At 35.6% G+C, this 21,952-nt stretch overlaps 1 protein-coding gene across 10 annotated transcripts in view; it reads right to left on the bottom strand.

Annotated features, from left to right (window-relative positions):
• LOC134534055 (phenylalanine--tRNA ligase beta subunit) overlaps positions 1-21,952 on the bottom strand; it is a 35,310-nt gene extending 13,358 nt beyond the window's left edge. Inside the window, exons 1-6 of one of the 10 annotated variants that reach the window (XM_063372029.1) lie at positions 17,862-21,951; positions 16,561-16,790; positions 8,290-8,345; positions 5,016-5,170; positions 2,819-2,891; positions 670-936 (exon numbers count right to left, since the gene is read on the bottom strand). In XM_063372029.1, the coding sequence (XP_063228099.1) occupies positions 670-936; positions 2,819-2,891; positions 5,016-5,155 (480 nt within the window). In that variant the 5' untranslated portion in view covers positions 5,156-5,170; positions 8,290-8,345; positions 16,561-16,790; positions 17,862-21,951. The other 9 variants (XM_063372031.1, XM_063372032.1, XM_063372025.1 and 6 more) reach the window with 9 other exon arrangements.

Here is a 21,952-nt window from a genome sequence, read left to right as displayed (position 1 = left end):
GGCCAGACGTAACGAAAGATGCAGCGCCTACGCCGGGCACTTGAAACCATATTGCGGACGGGCGAGGAAACCCTGACATGCTGTTAGTGTGGCGTGGGACAGATGGCGCGTCCGGCCGCTTAGCGCAGTGGCACTAGCAGTAGGTGGGCCGACTGCGTGAAGCTTAATTAATAAGGACCTCCCATAGAATTTAAAAGAAAATATTATTTCATGTGAGCCCCATAATACTCAACCAAAGCATGAATAAATAAGAACAAAAACTGTGCCGAGAAAATCACTAATTTGCGGCACACACTGTAATTAGAGTCCAGTGGCTTATCACTGCACCACCTTGCTTCATTCTAGGAAGTTGTAATGCTTGAAAATAGAGCTGGCCAATTACATTTATTCCAGATGTACCAGATACCTATGCTGTAATATAGTACCAAGTCCACATACCAATTATGTCATACAGTACAGATGCTGCCGATACTCTAAGCACAAACTTTTTAAAAATACTTCACAATATTCACAAAATGTACTCTATTATAAATATTGGCATGTTTATAGGTCGTAACTAAAAATTATAATTTCCTGATTCCTCAATAAATACAACCATCCTGCAGGTTAATTATGCTAGAAGAATTGTGGCGTCGCCCGGTTGTGCTAAAGCCAGTCGTGGTTTCTCACCGAGTACAGCTCCATGATCTCGGCCCCAGTGTACTCCTTGTGCTGGTTCAAGGGCTTGAAGCGGATGTCCCCGGGAGGCTTGGCGTCGTAGACGAAGGGCCCCTGGACGGTGTCCAGGTCGTGGGTGCCGATCGCGACCAACGACCTCTTCCGGCAGATGTTGTGGTGCAGCTTGTCCTGCAGGTCTATGAAGCTGTTGTACGAGTCCTTCGTGAAAGTCACGTTCCGAAGGACCGCAGCGACCGCGTGTGGTCGCACCACCTGGGTCTGGACCACAAACACAATCTTTCAAATCATAACGTAATGCCACCTTAAAAAACTAGGTACAGCATCCCAACTAACTAACGTATTTTTGAATCAACTTCTGACGGCCGTCCTTGTCAACAGCTACACAAAATTACACTAAAATGTAGCCTTCGTGAAGATGTGCAGTCACATATGTGTAGCACATATATAGGAGTTAAAACTCTCTAACACTTGTGTAACTGTAGTTATATTATGTTGGCACTTCATTAAGTTCCCTCTTTCCGTTACATTCCTTCAAGCACTCTTCTCATACATTATTTGTATCTCCTGTACAAATTTACTGCACATTTAATTGCTGAGTCAGCCTGCAGCAAACAACTTTCGAATTACATCAACAGAAGGGAGACAGTTCCACAAGCACATATCCTTGATACAATCCATGTCTAATTTATACACACAAAATTATATGGTTTTACTTTTAGTCCAATTTTGTATTTAAAAAAGAGGATTGTGATGTTATTGTTTTTATTTTCATATAAGCTGTTTTACTGTACTTACTTCATCAAAATTGTCATAATTTATATGCTGTATTTATAAATTAAAATAATTTGTAATAAATTGGTCTAAAACTCATACATACAGAACAATAACAAACATTTGCTAGCAATTTTGTATTAAAAGTGATTCAATAAGAGATGCACAATAAAACAAATTAAATTGATTTTTCTGATCCATGCATATTGGTAAAACTTTTTGTCTGGAAATAACGACGTTCCTTGTATTTCAAACATTCCTGCAAAAACATGTTCCGGTCTAGATAATTCGCTATTTGACTCTAGAACTGAAACATCTGAGTTGAAACAGGAAATCACCCTGATAAAACAAGATATACGTGTGAACGGCTCTACAATATTATTCAGTCAAACTTTGAAACAAACCACACGAACTTCAAAATCTGAGCATGCATCAACATCTGGAGACAGTAGGTCGCACGCTGACCTACTCACGACTCAGCGGAGTTCGTGCAAGGTCAACAGTTCCCTGAACAAAAAATTACGTAGACGACCAAGGCTTTACTCTAGTTCATAGCTCACGCAAACCTAAATCAACAGCAATCAAGAGTCAAATGAACATAAGAAAACACCCCTGAAAGCATAGATTAGAAACCATACAAAACCAATATTTAAGAAAACAAAAGCTCTTTTTGTAAACCCTTTGAACCTTCCATGCACGAAAACGAGATTACAGACAATATCACAAATGAACTGGATCACTCTCAAGTGAAAGTGACTGAACAACGCACAAAGTATGACATATATGCATCTTTCCATATCTCAGTCTTAGAAGAAAATTTCTCAAAAATAAATAACTTAGTTTTTGGCTTAATGGATGTCTCATTAGCCAATTTAATGGGAAATTGACCACAATTTTTGTACAATTTGGTATCTGCTTAGTAATCATAAATCTTTCTGTTATAATACGTTGGCTATCTGCTGGTAGTGCCCACCTGTCTGAGTTCTCTCCTTGCAGGTGGTGCCTACCTGGGTCTGGTGCTTGCATGCCTGTACAGACTACAATGTCCTTTGTACCTGTTTGTATGCCGTGCCCACCTAAACTGTTAGTGGGTTTGTTACAAATTTAAACTTATAAAAAAATTGTGTATTAACTTGCATTTCTGTGTTGAGCTTTACATGCTTTTTGGTGTTATGTTGGTTTTATCTCAATTCACCCTATAATCTTGTCCATACTAATTTAACACAGCCTTTTGGGTGAAAGTAGAGCTGGGGAATGAACCCGTATTGTAATCTGCTCAGTCGCAGGGAGCAAGTTTCAAGAAGCAGGTGAAGGACAGCCAATGCTACTCTGTTCCACTCGCAAGAGACTCACAACAGTAGTGACTTACACTAGGTTGTATTGCGAGTTGCTGAAGGGCTCCATCGGCAGGGAAGACAGCCTTGTAAACTGGTGGTGGTATCCTGCAACAAATGAATTGGTCTCACCGGCACGCAGCACTATATCATCTGGAGTAAAGAGGGCAACGAAACGTACAGCAAACAACTTTATTATTTTTCCACAACTGTTCACCATTTACCATTGACTTCTTTCGTTTGAGACACCTAGAACACTGATGAATATAGCCAATTTTCATTCTAACATAAACTAGCTTGTTGAAGATATATATTTAATCAATATTCTCTCAGCCGAAAATTACTAAGTATGTTTATATTAAATAATTTCTTTACATATTTAATTAGACCGTAGATTTTCTAGTGATAAGTCAATTATCTCTTCCTTTATTTATGATTGTTTTCAAAGAAGCCAAGATAAAAAAAAACTGATACTGGTTCCAAAATTCTGTATGAACAAGTCTACCCGACCAGGCATGTAAGAGGACTTTTGATTTAAGACAATTTAAGATACAAGATGCCCACAAACAGAAGCAACCTCAACCTAGAATTAAAACCACCTCAAATTGTTTAAAATCAAACGTGGCCTTAAATTTCTACTCTGTAATTTAGCTGCAGTGTTTAAAATATATTGTATCAGTGATCAAAAATTTTAATACATCTAAGCAAATGTTTGTCGAACTCCTTCATTGGGAGGTCTAATCAAGACATACTTTTTAAAATTCTGACGTCCAGCATTCCTGAGTGGTTACGAAAAACAAGACGAAAATCATCCGTCAGCTCTAGGGCTATGGAATCCAGTAAAAAAAAAATAACCTTTAACACAACCAAAAATGTGAATTATAAATATTTGCCTGACTTTTAGCAAATAGCAAGCAACAAGAAGCATCTGACCACAAAACACGCTACAGAACACCAAATGCAATGTTAATTTAGTGAAACTTCTGAAGAAATAGTCCAGAATAAAAAAAAATAACGGCATGGGAATGCAATAATACAACATAGTGGTTGCCACCAAGCCTTTATAATTAATGTTTGAATAAAGAATATGTCCTTTATCACTTACAAGCCATAAGAAGAATGGTCTCAATATGGCAACTTACCGACATCTTAGATCATTATACCTTGTATTTTTCTACTGAACAAACTTTAAACACTGATATGCCTACCCCACATCTAAAAGTTTTAAAATGTTTTTACATCTCGCATACGAAAATTAAAGCCAAATAATGCACTTCAGGTTTTGGAACCACTTGGACCTTACGACAGTCTGTACTGTTAGATGAATATTCTTGATTATGCATGACTGGGCCATCCCTCGGAACGACACGGGGAGCAGTTGCAAAAGCATTTAATGTTAGTAGCACTCTCCCACGTCATATTGTCAAACGTGTGCTGGCTTCTTAAAGATGCTTACTGGCAGTAATTTGCAAATCATGCGAAGGGCATCGCAACAGGAATTTGGAAAAAATGTATCATGAGAGCAGAGCTTCTCGCGGGAAAGCGGACATGTAACCTATGAGAATTGTTTTAATGCTCCTACTTTGGTTATTCAACAGTTGGCGGATTTATAAGAGGTCGTTTCGATTGTGGATGGTGCTTAGGGCGATATCGTACAGAACACCAAGCATTATTTAATCTCTGTTATAATTTAAACAAAGAGTACTGAAAACAATTAGATTCTATTATATACACCATGTAGGAATCCCTAAATATATTGAGAATGTAATAGCACTACGCAAGACGAAGATTATATAAAAGACATAATTGTTTTAGAAACTCATTGAATGAAATGTATGGCTATTGAAAATTAAAAAAGTATGTTATAGTAGGGAATAAAAATAAATTAACATTTTTCTCAAAAATTTTTGTGATGGTAAATGAGGGACATCCCGAGAAATGTTTAAAAACAAGGCTAAACTATGCTTCTACATGAAATAATTAATGAAATAATCAATTGTAACCTCTGTAAAAAAAAAGTTAAACAGATTTAATTAGTTTTTAATTTTTTTTTAAATATGGAAAATTAATTAATGATTGAGCAACTTTTGAGACTCTGCAATACAGAGTTTCAGCAGCTATGATAAATCCTCTTAAGGGGGGTTCTAGCAGAAAAAAAAAATTATTAAAGATTACCCTGCCTTATACACACAGCTAAAAGTAAACCTCTGCACAAACATGTTTCCCACTCACCTTCCCAAGAACACGAGCAAACCCCTGGCCAAACCTTCCAGGCACAGCAAGTCATAACGATTGGCCGGGATGTCTATCTTGTAGATGACATCTTCGGATGCCCCCTCAGACTGATCTGCTCCCTGCTCTTTCGTTATCATCTGTTTCTCCGTCGTCTACAGCAAAAACAACTTAAGTAAATCGGTATGTGCATAAAATCAAACAGAGAAACTAAGGCCTGCTCTACAATGACCCAAACATGGAAAAGGATCACAGAAGCGCAAGATATTTAGGTTTTCCTATCCATCAACCTATTTCACACTGTACGCAAAAAGTAACTCACAGTAACTAATGAAACTGTTACGTAATTCTGTGACCAATATCATCCTGATGAAGTTGCCTAAGAGTGTTAAAATTTGAGTTTTGGTCTGCTCATGTAATAAAGCAGTCAAATAAGCAAACATTTAATGCTTGAAAGTCAAGATTATTTTCTGGAAAACTAAAAAAAAAATCAGTCACGTAAAATGGAGATATGCACTAAAATATTTTAGAGTGACAACATACTCCTGTTGAGAAAAATTAAATACATAATAATATTACCTTATTTGGTTGTGTACAACATTCTTTTAGTTGAGACCATTTTCAATGTATTAAAAACTTGATAAAACATGGTTACTATTGCAGCACTCCTATTAGTCACACAAAATGTTCACTGTATCAGGTAGACAGAAGAGTTGGGAACTGACAACTGGCGTGTAATCTGAACGTGTCCTTGTCAGCAAGCGTGCCGTTGGAGACCTCATTTTCCATGATTAATGCACCCACATAAATTACATATCTGGCCTTAAGGAAATGTTAAAGGACGGGCGGAGGAGAAATTGGCACTGGGGCTGCAGTGCTAAGTCAAGCCACAAAAAAAAAAAAAACATTTCTGCTAGTTGCCAAGTAAAGTAGCTCAAGTCAGCCAAAGCTTAAATCAAATCAGAACTGCTGGCCCTTGACCTGTCACCAAACCGCAGAACATAATGTGCCATGTCTTGAAATATAATTAAGGTGCAACAAAACAATACCAAACAATGTACACACAGATAATTACAATTCTTTGTTTTTAAACCTTTACTTTAATTGGCCTCAGTATCATTATTTGGCAGTCAGGTGCACAGTGAGAGTTTCAATATTGGAAGACCTGGCTCAGAAAAAATCAGCTGGATTACAATAGGGTTATGCACTGATGCTACGAAGTTTACCAAATATCTAAAACATTTCTAGCTTTTTTTTTTTTTGCAGAACTCAAGAAAACTACTATAAAACAACCATAGTCAAATTTATGTATGGCAACACAGACTGAGTGACACAACTTAATAATACTATTTCTTCTACGACATGTATTAAACAGCTTTTGGTTGGGTGAATTTCTTATTGAAGCTATGCTTATTATACGAGATTCTCGCTTTTAAAGTTTGCGTTACTTTCTAATGCTGCAGTGGAGGGGGAAAATAGACAGAGATAGCTATAAGTGATTGCTCGATGGAGCGATACACCAATATTGTTCAATGACGCTGGTTTACTGATGCAGCAACAGTGTATGATTTCATATGGGTACTTTCAAATACTTTTGTACACATTTACATACTTTATCTTACATTTGCCTTCTTTTGCAACTTATAATTCGCAACTCAAAACTCCAAGGTTGGATCCGGTGGTAACATTGTAATTGTGACAATATATATAGATATTTCCAATTTGGATATTAATCATATTTTTAGCTATCAAAAACCATTTGATTCATTCTTAGATTCTATTTTTAGACATGGACAGGCACTAGTAAAAACTACTTTCAATGCATGTTTAAAATATTAGAGTACCATAAAAATTTCCTTTTCTTCTTGGACTTCCAACGTATGTGGCAGCCACACACCAATTTTTTATTTTAATTTAAACGGGAAGGCAATCTTCACAAATTATCATATTGCCATGATAATAATATACCAAAGTACTTTACATTTGCTCAGTACACGCACATAAGGGGAACTGTAAATTACCATCAGGGTGACAGTATATCACATACCTACTAAGTCCAGATAGCTAAAATAAAGTTACACGCTGGGTTTAGCTGGTGACGCACACAAAAGATTGCAATACAATTGTCTATATCATGACACACACAAAAGATTGCAATACAATTGTCTATATCACATTGAACATTAACTGCTGTATATCGTAATTAGGAGCAACTTCCTGAGTCCATTCACTATGGAACTTTTTAATTTGATAGAATTTATACTTGAGATAAAAAAAAAGTATTATCATAAGATTAGATATGATATGTATTTAAATAATTATTACTATGCAAATATACACATAAAACCTCTTCACCATGTTAATTCTTCTAATAATCATTTTCAATTTTCTACCCAGTAATTATACTTTTTTTTTTCTAGAAACCATTTTAATTTGTTTCTTTTACTTTATAATACAATGAAAAAGCACAACCGCGACAGCTAGTACCTACATGCAAACCTTACGTCGAATTCACTTTGAAGTGACAGTTGCAGGTTCGGACAGATGTGACTAGGCCTCGCTCTGAACACACCAGAACCGAGGCAATTGCTTGTGTGCGACACTTGGATCAAGGCAGCCCCGTTTGATCAGGACCTGCCTATTAAAGCTGTGCCAAAGCAGCACTGTTGGAAAATAAACAAGTTTTTTTTTTATAAAACAAAACAACTTTTTTGTTTTGTTTTTTTAAATCAAGATTTTTAGGTTCAAACCATGTTTTTTATTACTTTAGTTATTTTAGTTCTCACCACGTTCAAATGAAAGCCATACAACATCCAACTTTCTGCCACTCCTGTTGAACCAGTGCAATTGTAACATCAAAGAACTGAAGTTCAGCAAATCTACACATCTGACTGGGACTTAACCACAGAAAGGGTATTTCCCCACAGGATGATTCTCCATAGAACAGGGGTTTCTCACAGGATGGGGATTTACAGTACACTCTGGGTTTTCCCACAGAATAGATATTAACTATTTAATATTTTCCATTTTAAAAGAATATTTGGTTGGGTATTATTTACAACTTATCTAGATAATTTTAATGATATCATCTTGATTAGTATATAATTTTATGTTCCTGTGAATCACAAGAAACATTAATGACCAAACATTTGTAGTTATTAAGAGGAAAAATATGCCTTATATTTAATAAAATTAAGATAGTCTATTTAAAAATACATTATTTTTAAAACCATTTGGTTTTTTTTAAGTGTGATAAAACTTGTAAATAACTTACCACTTCGTCCAACTCAAGACCAAATTTGAAACACAGATCTTCAAACTCTTCATCAGCTGAAGTAAAGAGAGTACAGAATCAGTTAAGTATAGCATGTGCTAGGTAAATTTAAATACAACTTATTTTTTTTAATAAATAAAGAAGAGTAAAATCTTTACAGGTTCCTCATAATCTTTTCCAAAGAACTGTACTTACTGCAAAACTGTACATTTGTTTGAACTGTTACATCTTCACAGAGGCATCCAACAGACTCCTTAACCAATAAAAATATATTTCATAAAGCCCAATTTATAATTCCTTATTAAACATCAAATAATCTGAACACCTTGAATACATTAGTGCAAAAATTACCTAAAAACTCCAACTGAATGAACATTTTCATTGTCTGCTTAACTTATGTATGCCGCAAACTACAAAAGGGAGTTCTTTTGTCATAATATCTAATTAAAAGTTTGATGTTCAAATGAGAGGCCACTGAAATCAGTCACGTTTTTATTTTAAACCGACCAATGAATTAATCACATCAGTTTTCAAGATTCATTATCACCATCTAACAAAATCAACACATGGCTCGCAGTCTCACGAGCCTCTTGATGCCGGGCCAAATCTTGCAGAAACTGGGGTTCCTGCGTCTGATACTAGCGAGTTCCAAACTCCTGGATGTACCTTGTGTTCACCTTGACCTTGTCCTGACATAGTGTGAGGGGATCGGGTAGAAAACAGAGCTGGCCTCTACAAAATCTCTGAAAGTTTAAGAGCCAGACAAAAAATCTAGGAGCCAGAGATAAAAATCTATATGCTTCGTACTTCTGTTTTCAGGTTGACCTGTTGTCTAGTTGAAAATAAGCGATGTTGCCTGGTTCTGCATTCGCTGTGAGCATGCCTGGGAGACACTGGCGACCGATCTATACCAAGTGCTTTATTTACTTCCGAGCTCATGTTGTACTGTATAAAACACAGATAATAAAAAGTATGTGCACTAGTTTTAATACAATCCTGGTTCTTGAACAATTTTTTTGTAATAAAATTGGGTGATGATTTCAAAACCACTATGTCGTGTCTTGGAAGGAGTTACGTCCCCAGTGCGGAAAAAATAGGTGTCGTGGTGACCTGGCGCCTGGGATTTCTAGAGCGCTGAGACAGAGTAAACGAAGGTGGTGAGTGGACTGCCCAGCAGGAGTGCACACTGGGAGGGGGGAGAGGGGTGAAGCTAACAGATGATACCTTTCAGACAAGAGTGTCGAGTTCGGAAGCAAGGGTGAAGAGCACAGGAGTAACATTCAGCTACTTCAAAGAGTCTTTAAAGACTCTACTTATTAGACACCTCAGGCATTTATTCTGGTGAAAATGCAGGCGAAGCACAGAAACTTTTCATTTACATACTATGTTACATAAACACTGTATATTGTCCTGAAAGGTCACCTAGTCCTGGTGGGCAGGGCCGAACATGCCCCTAACTTCTATGAGTCCAATGGCGAGAACTACATTTTACGCCTACTTACAAAATATTAGGGTGCCATTATCCAATAGCACCAGCCAACAGTGGCAATTCGCACAATCACCCACACTCGCCTGGCACCAGAACAGAGCAGCAGCAATTGGATTCACTAGCGGCGCTCTAGTGCGCTGCCATATTCGTGCCACCTGGACAAGGCCAGTAGGATAGGCAGTGACGCTGTCTATCTGTATATGCCAGATTCCAGGTGGGCTCCCTCCCCCCTTCCCTTTATACAATCTTTCACATTCCCGTTACCCATATGGCTGCCCTTCGCTTTTCCTTCTGTAACTCCTTCACCTGTCTCTAGGAATGGCTCGGCAGGTTTGGTAAACAATTTTATATTCTAGTACAACCTTTCAGAGTTTTTCAAATCAATGTGATAATAAAAATATTTTGTAATTAAAGGTCCACTCAATAAGAAACTAATTTCATCCATCAGAAAACAAAAACAACCCAACTAATCTGTTCATACTTAAGCTGTTTTGAGACTTGAGCGTTTTATAATATAATCTGAAGTGCGCTCTAAAGTTAATGTAAATGTGTTCACTAACCATACTAATGTTTAATAGCCACTCAAAAAAAAAATGTGTTATTTGTTTTTAGTGCATTGTCAAGTTTTTCAGAAAGGGGAGGTTAATAGGAAAGGTAAGTTCAGCTTGGTCAGCTGCATTAACATTAGTGTAAAATCATTCCGATTTTTTAATTCATACGAAATTTTTATTATTTCTCTCCTTACATTTCCCTGCCGCAGATCCACCCAAGATAATTGCATCCCTCCGTCAACCTTATCAACGCCCCTTTCCACACATAATCTGTCTTTGTCAGCGCCTTTTCCTACAAAACAATATTTTTTTAACGAATGGTTATTCCAAACAATTAGCATTCCTTCATTTCATATCACATGAATAAAAAATAAAACGACTACAGAGATATTGTAAATCAATAAATTACTTACTGTACTTTTTATCGAGTACTTTAAATAGCAAATCCCTACGTACACCTATGGTCGGCATTTTATTGAGAAGCACGCAAAGACACGTGTCCAATCACAACATATTAACCTAATCATGAATTATAATCATATAGATAGGTATCCTATCATTTGCACCGGAGTCAAAATTATGCATTTGGACAGCAACAGCAACAGACAAACACATACATTGCGGCCATGACAGTTTTTGCGTTTCAAAAACATTTACCCAAACATAAAATAGACAAAATGTAAGCCAAAATACAACTACGAAGTCATAAAGGCAAAACGTAAGGCTAGTTAATAATATATTAAAAAAAGTGAATTTTTATACGTAATGTTAAAATTATTTAAAAGTCAAATATGATATATATTTCAAAAAATGGTATTATATTATAACAACTCCAGGACTCATACCAAGTATTGGCCGAATATCAGCCATGTACCAAATGAAAGCTGTAACATTTCTTAACAAAAAATAGTTTTCAGAATTTTTATCTGGGCCGACACTTTTAATGCCGACGGACAGCAACAGGATCGCGCGCCCAGTTTTCCTTGCAGGCAATAGATTTACCCGCCCATTACAGGCCCTGAAAAAAACCATTATATTTCTCCATTTAAAACTGAAATATATAAATCTAACTACAAAGTCCTAAACCCAAGATATGACGCTTTGTATTTAACAAAAAAATAGTATTTATTAATAGTATTCTTAAAATTATTTAAATTGAAAAAAAGTACATATTTCAAAAACTTGCATTATATTAAAACGACTCCAGGACTCATACCAAGTATTGGCCGAACATCAGCCATGTACCAAATGAAAGCTGTAACATTTCTTAACAAAATATACTAATCATAATTTTTGTCTGGGCCGACACTTTTAATGCCGACGGACAGCAACAAGATCGCGCGCCCTGTTTTCCTTGCAGGCAATAGCTTCACCCGCCCATTACAGGACCTGAAAAAACCATTTTATTTCTCAGTTAAAAACTGAAATATAAAAATACAACTACAAGGTCCTAAACGCAAGATATGACGGTTTGTATTTAACTAAAAAAATTGTATTATTTAATAGTATTCTTTAAATTATATAAGGTCAAAAAAGGTACATATTTCAAAAACCTGCATTTTATAAAAACGACTCCAGGACTCATATCAAGTATTGGCCGAATATCAGCCATGTACCAAATGAAACCTGTAACATTTCTTAACAAAATATACTTTTCAGAATTTTTGTCTGGGCCTACACTTTTAATGCCGACGGACAGCAACAAGATCGCGCGCCCTGTTTTCCTTGCAGGCAATAGCTTCACCCGCCCATTACAGGCCCTAAAAAAACCATTTTATTTCTCAGTTTAAAACTGAAATATAAAAATCCAACTACAAGGTCCTAAACGCAAGATATGACGCTTTGTATTTAACAAAAAATAGTATTTATTAATAGTATTCTTTAAATTATTTAAATTCAAAAATAGTACATATTTCAAAAACTTGCATTATATTAAAACGACTCCAGGACTCATACCAAGTATTGGCCGAACATCAGCCATGTACCAAATGAAAGCTGTAACATTTCTTAACAAAATATAATTTTCAGAATTTTTGTCTGGACCGACACTTTTAATGCCGACGGACAGCAACAAGATCGCGCGCCCAGTTTTCTTTGCAGGCAATAGATTTACCCGCCCATTACAGGCCCTGAAAAAACCATTTTATTTCTCCGTTTAAAACTGAAATATAAAAATACAACTACAAGGTCCTTATCGCAAGACATGACGCTTTGTATTAAACTAAAAAGAGAATATTTATTAATAGTATTCTAAAAATTATATAAGGTCAGAAAAGGTACATATTGAAAAAACTTGCATTTTATAAAAAACGACTCCAGGACTCATACCAAGTATTGGCCGAACATAAGCCATGTACCAAATGAAAGCTGTAACATTTCTTAACAAAATATACTTTTCAGAATTTTTGTCTGGGCCGACACTTTTAATGCCGACGGACAGCAACAAGATCGCGCGCCCTGTTTTCCTTGCAGGCAATAGCTTCACCCGCCCATTATAGGCCCTAAAAAAACCATTTTATTTCTCCGTTTAAAACTGAAATATATAAATCTAAATACAAAGTCCTAAACCCAAGATATGACGATATGTATTTTACAAAAAAATAGTATTTATTAATAGTATTCTTAAAATTATTTAAATTCAAAAAAAGTACATATTTAAAAAAATTGCATTATATTAAAACGACTCCAGGACTCGTACCAAGTATTGGCCGAACATCAGCCATGTACCAAATGAAAGCTGTAACATTTCTTAACAAAAAATAGTTTTCAGAATTTTTATCTGGGCCGACACTTTTAATGCCGACGGACAGCAACAGGATCGCGCGCCCAGTTTTCCTTGCAGGCAATAGATTTACCCGCCCATTACAGGCCCTGAAAAAAACCATTTTATTTCTCAGTTTAAAACTGAAATATAAAAATCCAACTACAAGGTCCTAAACGCAAGATATGACGCTTTGTATTTAACAAAAAAAATAGTATTTATTAATAGTATTCTTTAAATTATTTAAATTCAAAAAAAGTACATATTTCAAAAACTTGCATTATATTAAAACGACTCCAGGACTCATACCAAGTATTGGCCGAACATCAGCCATGTACCAAATGAAAGCTGTAACATTTCTTAACAAAATATACTAATCATAATTTTTGTCTGGGCCGACACTTTTAATGCCGACGGACAGCAACAAGATCGCACGCCCAGTTTTCTTTGCAGGCAATAGATTTACCCGCCCATTACAGGCCCTGAAAAAACCATTTTATTTCTTCGATTAAAACTGAAATATAAAAATCCAACTACAAGGTCCTAAACGCAAGATATGACGCTTTATATTAACTAAATAAATATTATTTATTAATAGTATTCTTTAAATTAAATAAGGTCAAAAAATATACATATTTCATAACGTGCATTATATTTAAACGACTCCAGGACTCATACCAAGTATTGGCCGAACATCAGCCATGTACCAAATGAAAGCTGTAACATTTCTTAACAAAATATACTTTTCAGAATTTTTGTCTGGGCCAACACATTTAATGCCGACGGTCAGCAACAAGATCGCGCGCCCAGTTTTCCTTGCAGCAAATAGATTTACCCGCCCATTACAGGCCCTGAAAAAACCATTTTATTTCTCCGTTTAAAACTGAAATATAAATATCCAACTACAAGGTCCTAAACGCAAGATATGACGCTTTATATTAACTAAATAAATATTATTTATTAATAGTATTCTTTAAATTAAATAAGGTCAAAAAATGTACATATGTCAAAAACGTGCATTACATTAAAACGACTCCAGGACTCGTACCAAGTATTGGCCGAACATCAGCCATGTACCAAATGAAAGCTGTAACATTTCTTAACAAAATATAAATTTCAGAATTTTTGTCTGGGCCGACACATTTAATGCCGACGGACAGCAACAAGATCGCGCGCCCTGTTTTCCTTGCAGGCAATAGCTTCACCCGCCCATTACAGGCCCTAAAAAAACCATTTTATTTCTCAGTTTAAAACTGAAATATAAAAATCCAACTACAAGGTCCTAAACGCAAGACATGACGCTTTGTATTAAACTAAAAAAATTGTATTTATTAATAGTATTCCTTAAATTATATAAGGTCAAAAAAGGTACATATTTCAAAAACTTGCATTTTATAAAAACGACTCCTGGACTCATACCAAGTATTGGCCGAACATAAGCCATGTACCAAATGAAAGATGTAACATTTCTTGACAAAATATACTAATCATAATTTTTGTCTGGGCCGACACTTTTAATGCCGACGGACAGCAACAAGATCGCGCGCCCAGTTTTCTTTGTAGGCAATAGATTTACCCGCCCATTACAGGCCCTGAAAAAACCATTTTATTTCTTCGATTAAAACTGAAATATAAAAATCCAACTACAAGGTCCTAAACGCAAGATATGACGCTTTGTATTTAACTAAATAAATATTATTTATTAATAGTATTCTTTAAATTAAATAAGGTCAAAAATATACATATTTAAAAAACGTGCATTATATTAAAACGACTCCAGGACTCATACCAAGTATTGGCCGAATATCAGCCATGTACCAAATGAAAGCTGTAACGTTTCTTAACAAAATATACGTTTCAGAATTTTTGTCTGGGCCGACACTTTAAATGCCGACGGACAGCAACAAGATCGCGTGCCCTGTTTTCCTTGCAGGCAATAGCTTCACCCGCCCATTACAGGACCTGAAAAAACCATTTTATTTCTCCGTTTAAAACTGAAATATAAAAATCCAACTACAAGGTCCTAAACGCAAGATATGACGCTTTGTATTAAACTAAAAAAAAGAATATTTATTAATAGTATTCTATAAATTATATAAGGTCAAAAAAGGTACATATTTCAAAAACTTGCATTTTATAAAAACGACTCCGGGACTCATACCAAGTATTGGCCGAATATCAGCCATGTATCAAATGAAAGCTGTAACATTTCTTAACAAAATATACTAATCATAATATTTGTCTGGGCCGACACTTTTAATGCCGACGGACAGCAACAAGATCGCGCGCCCAGTTATCCTTGCAGGCAATAAATTTACCCGCCCATTACAGGCCCTGAAAAAACCATTTTATTTCTCCGTTTAAAACTGAAATATAAAAATCCAACTACAAGGTCCTAAACGCAAGATATGGCGCTTTGTATTTAACTTAAATAATTGGTATTTATTCTAGTGTATAGGGTTTGCCCTGAGACACGCCTAGGTCCTACCTTAAATTGGCCCCTTTCCCACACACTTTAGCTTAGTTTAATTTAAGTTAGGAAAACATTTCAATTGTCATTCGAGTCAGGCTTTTCAGGGGGGTTTCTCCACGCTCCTGACTGGCTTTAGACACACGTAGAAAAGGGATGATAGTCGAAGTTCTGTCATTTATACTCGATCCTAAAACCGGACGATTCGACGGCCGGCCTGGAAATAACTTCTCATACACTCCATAGTTCACACATTTTTTAAGCATATTACCATGGTGTTCGCAATAATTGGGGTTAATTGTTTCAAAATAAAACAATAATATACCATGTCATGCACTTTTTTAATACACAGTATTTGAATAAATTTTCCCTAACACATAAACCATACACGCTGACGTCATGAGTTTTTCAAGGTAACCTAATTTGGTACGTCTCTGGAGTTATACTTAATTTATAACCCATTTGCAAGAAGTCAAATGAATCGGAAACACATTGTCGAATAAAATTATTAAGTATTAATTATTATATCTGTGACATCTTAATTATGTTACTTAGATACAGTGTGCTATCTGTACAAGAGTAAAATTTAACATTAGAGGTATGACAATTCATAATATTGTAAGTTTAATTGTACTTTTTTAATAACTACCAAAATACATACAAATTATGCAGATTTTCCTAGTTATATCCACTAAGAACACGGATATTTAATCATATAGGTAATTCATTTATTATTTATAGGGGAGACATTGAAGCAAACATTTTCTTTCAATTATTATACATATATGTGTAAGTATGCATGTGTATATATATATAAAGTCCACATTCGGCATTATCAATATGTATGTAATTGGGAAATTCATACATTGGAAGAATTTTTATAACTTGCAGGGTTATGCGGGATTGTGTAAAAAAATATGTACCTAACAATGAAAGGTGAGTATGTTAACATTTTCTAAATGAGACTCAAAGATAAAGTTACGACACATTTTAAATTTACCTTTTTTGATTCAGGACCGTAGCTTATCAACTGTTCTGGTTCAGAAACTATCTTAATTATTACAAAGTACATCAGAATCCAGTGACGACCGGTGTATGAGCTGCAGCAGGGGAGTCAGTTTGCAAGCGCACTGACATTCACGACAAGCTTGATTCACCAATGCCCACAATGTCACAGAGGAGCCAGCGATTATCAACCAGTCGCAGCCACGCAGTGCGACGCTGCGTCTACTGGAAACAATTCTGAAGAGTTGGAATCTGCTGCATTCATTCGCTAGTCACCACAATAACAATACATTAGAATAATGTTGTTTATATACTATTGAGACCTTGCATGTGATGGTAACGGGCCAGCATCTCGTTACCTGTATTTAAGGGGCGAGAACATATCAATTAGTTCTGGAAAAAAAATTCCCAAGAATTATTAAAATAAAGTACATGAAAGATGCTGTTAATTGTACACCATACAAAGTACATGCTGCATTTCAACAAATGTGCTTGCATGGTTAACGTAACGTTATATCAATGAGTAAATAGAAAATTTTATTCGAAATTTAGTCATTAGCCAACCCCAAGTGTGAAAGATATTCAAGCAATTATTTGCAATGTTGCAAATATGTTTTAAAATGGTGCAATTTATGGCTTACTTTTTCAATTTTTCTTTGTAATGAAACAAGAAACAACTTGCAACGTCACAAAAGGCTCGCTCAGGAAGGAGGGTGCAACCTCTCTTTGGAACGATCCTCTTGTTCAATGTCAAATGAGCTACTTGTCACTTGCATTTGTTATTTTCCTAGTGTTAACTAAGAGGTTTCTTATATTTCAATGGTGGTATACACCACAACACTTTATATTTGTTCGGTACATTCGTATAAGGGAAACTGTAATTACATAATCCAGAGAACATAACATCACTTGGAAACCACACGTACTAAGTGTAAGGTTCTATCATATAGTTAAACAAGTTTGGCTGGCAACAAACACAACAAATTATAATCGGCATTAAACGCAACATTCCCAGTCCATTGACCATAGTTCGAGTGCTTATAGAAGTTCTATATGAAACCAAATAAAAATAATTCTGTAATACTACTGTTATTATTCTCAAATGTATAGAAATATGGTTGTTCCTTCTTGTAATGGTACAGAACACAAAGGTTTACAGAAATATTGTGTCACTTAACAAACATTTGTATATTTACATATGAACCCCTAATTCGGTTCCAATTACAATTTATCTTAATCTGTTTTAGCACAATATTGAGCTTAAAATTTCTTATCCTAATTACACTTCTCAACTACCTATGCGGAAATCGGATCAAATTGTTTTCTAATAAATAAAAAATCGAATAAATAGATACTTCAGCCTACATAACACCATACAGTTTCTGCGAGAATATTTATTACGTACTCATAACACTTAAGAAAATGTTACACAAATCATTGCTTGATATTCATTCGTTCTTCTGTTCTGTCAACTGTGAACATAACGGGTGAATCATCGTGAAGTTATATATGTATCCTTTTGCGCACCTTTCTCTTTCACTGGCTAGCAATTTGTGACGTCACTCTGGAGATATTTTGCTAAAGTAGGCTATGTATACGGAAATATACGTTAATCTGAGTTTTACATTTTGTTAGAACGGCGGTTATCAACAAATGATGATTCTAATGGCAAATTTATTTCCATTCAAGTAAATAAATTAAGAAATTAGATACCTATAACTAATTTTATTGCCTCATTTATTACAAAATAAGTTTTTTTCTGTATTTTGTTTTGTCTCCGCCCAATTTAGGTTTCGAATGGACGAAAGCTACGATATCATTTAATTTTGACAATCTTTTTTTATATAGCCTGAAGTGATTTTATTATTTATTTCAGTGTAATACATTCACAACACAAGTTTGGCTAAATAATGTTAAACTTTTGTAGCAGTGACACCAGTTAACTGTTGTTTGCCACAACCGTAATAAATTATTTTGTGCACTATATATTGTGTACTATATATTGTACTAACAAAATACTAGGCAGGAAAATAATAACGCGGTAGTTTAGATACGGAAAAAAAATCATTTCGCTGGTTAGTACAACCTCATCCGAAAAAAAAAGCATTTATTTCAAAAATCAAGATTATATAATTAAAAATATGTCACTCTTGTAATATTAATATTGATTATTTAAAAATGTTGCATGGTTATTAATCGTTTCACAAAGCTTAAATATTTAAATTTTTCAAAAATTCGTACTTTTTATTCTGCAGTTTTAAATGCAAAATCTGCCACTCCTCTTCCCGGAACTTACCTAACACAATCTTTACTTCTCTACCTGCAGATTGTTATCCCTATTTCAAGTAATGCTAATTTTCTAGAGAAGGTTCTCCATTAAGAACATTTAATGGTTTTTTGAATAACACCTATCCCGAAGAACGCCGTTAAGTATTTTTAATGTGGCTAACGTAACTTACCCAAACATTTACACCAATATACAGTATTTTAAATGAATATTGTATACAACCAATCATTCAAATAATTGAACAGTGTTCGAAATTAAATTACCTTATCCCTCCAGCCATTCACACGATTAAACAATGTTTTAAATTAAGCTAACAAAACTTAACCAACCATCCAAATGACTTAAAAGTATTTTAAAAGTAGCTAACGTAATACAAAATACAAAACAAATGGTAAAATACCGGTAATCTACCTCAATTATCTCAACAACTATTAGCAGAATCATCACACATAATTAAAGAATCTCAAAAAACATTTATAAGAATTTTATGTAAATATTTTCATAAGTGCTTAAACTATGAAAAATTGCCAAAATAAATAGCCAAACAATAAAGCACGAATATCAAAAATTTGAATTTATATTTCGCCGTTTTTTGTTAGTTCTATCAACATAACATGACATCAATTAATAATATAATTAAATGAAAATATTTGGTTTGCGTTTACAACCGAAAATTTGGGACACGTTACAATTGTTCCGAAGTTAATGCAAGTTATTTTAATAACGCAAGTAAGCGTATCAGATATATTAATTCATGTAACAATATGAGCTAAATTTATTTTCTAAATGAAACGTATAAACATTAATACTAATAGTTCAGTTTATAATAAACTTGCATCTGTATGTATCCTACATAAAAATTTGTGACAAGGTTATAATTCAGAAATTCATTAAAAAATAAAACACTTATTGAAATGCTGTGCCTTTGTTTAAATAAACTTTACTCAGCTGTCAAAGTTGAGGCCTACACAAACAAAAAAATCATTTTCTCAAGATCAGTTGCTATAAAAACTTATTTTGACCATTCATATAACCCTACCTCCCTTACTTCGTGCAATAATCTTTGCTAAAATTAGTCTTTGTTTGCACAATAACACTCAGTTCTGACACGTTATAGTTTTAAAAGAGATGGTTATTTATTATTTAATTCATTTTTGTTGTTTTAGTGTTATTTGGGTAACTATATTACACACAGTCTAGCAGTTTGTCAATTCATATCATCAAACTACCATTCAAACCCGCGCTCGTCGGCAGTATCACCAACGAAAAGTATGCGCGCAGAACGTGAAAATATTCGTCCGCGGATCGGGCAGGCCTGTACACTTAGGCCATTCGATTTTTCGCAGTAATCACTTGACAGTGCACCAACTCATACGCCTCACTGAAGAGATAACAAGCGCCTTCAACGTAAAAGATTATGTAGTTGCGACGTTTTTAGACGTAGAAAAAGCCTTCGACAGAGTTTATCACGCGGGGCTAATCTATACAAACTATATCAAACTAATTTCCTGGTCTGCTATACCAAGCTAGTCGCGTCCTACCTAGAAGACAGAACGTTTTCAGTATCAACTTAAAGAACTATGTCTGACATCAAACAAATAAGAGCAGGCGTACCACAGGGCAGTATTCTAGGCCCTGTTCTATTTAACATATATAGCCTTCTAGAGATTTGCCACGCCCCGAACACCGCCTAGTGAAGTTAGGCTGCTATGTGCTATGCAAACGACACGTTTCTGTATAGCAGATCATACACACTTCACCTAGCCACTACCAGACTGCATTAGCTTAGATTAAATTAGGCTAGGAAAAAAAACGGATGCATTAGCTGTGTGCTAGCAATGGTGTACGACCTGGCTTAGCAAAGTGAACACAACGATGTCCGAAGCTATTGTGTTTACTCGCGGAAATCTTCCACCTGTAGAACACAGGCCATAAATACGTTTGTTTGGCGAACAAATTCCACACAAGGACGTCGTAAAATATCTAGGCGTCCACATGGACAGGAAGCTTCTCTGGCACCATCATATAGATGCCTAGAGAATTCAAACTGAGGTTAGACTAAGCTCACTATATCCAGTAATGAGCAGGCGATGTGGAGGCACAGTAACGAACGGTTTACTGTGCTCTACAAAACACTGATTCACCCTATTATTACGTACGCAGCCCCAGTCTGGGCAACCACTGCGAAAACACATTTATTAAAGCTGCAGCGAATTCAGAATAAATGTATTCGAATAGCTACAGACGCTCCAATGTATTACCCTACAGAAGCCTTGCATTGTGAAACGGACACGGAAACTTTGCAAGACTTTTACATTCGAACCCCAGAAACATTTTACGATAAATGCGTAAATAGTTAAAACCCACATGCTGTATCGCTCGGAAATTTTGATCCGGACGTAAGACAAAAATATAAGCGGCCGAAATCGCTCCTTGCCCACCGGCCGCCATAGTCGCGCGTGATTGGCCGCGCAGACTGCCGGCCAATGCGCGCGGAGCGAAAAAGCACAGTTCTTGCAATCCTAAGCTGGCAGCTCATAGTATTAAGTATTATTAAGTATAATATGGTTCTAATTGACATACAACGCCCAACACCGACGTAGCCCTCCCTGTAGGTCCTTCCGTGTAGGCGAAAAATACTGTCGTGTTTCGGCCCAGCAGGGCTCGAATTATCGTCTGATTTTCCACTTTTTTGGTCTCCTGAGACCTTGAATGGCGAAGCGCCCAAGAATAATCCCATACACATGTACACATTCATACTGATATTTCTAGTTTAAGAATGTGTGCTGGCTGGCATCATGGCGGGAACACGGACCAAACAGTCCAAGCTCACCACCTTCGCTTAGTAGTGCTTTTTTACTCTGTCCAACTCTTCTTCCAGAACAACCCTTCTGTTCCCGTAACCAACCTGCTTGTTAATTAATACATTAATTTTGCATCCAGCATGAATGAACCCAGGGTTTTCCCTCTGTCAATAGAGGCTTCACCTGGGCCCACCTTATCTAGTGTTAGTCTAGAGTAGTCAGTGAGGGGAGTTTGTCATGGCACTAATGGTGGCCATGGCTGACCAATTCCCTCCTAGCACATGATGCATGCGACC

This window comes from Bacillus rossius, chromosome 7, assembly GCF_032445375.1.
Source record: "Bacillus rossius redtenbacheri isolate Brsri chromosome 7, Brsri_v3, whole genome shotgun sequence".
Taxonomy (NCBI): Eukaryota; Metazoa; Arthropoda; class Insecta; order Phasmatodea; family Bacillidae; genus Bacillus; species Bacillus rossius.
This window is presented reverse-complemented; position numbering and strand designations above follow the sequence as displayed.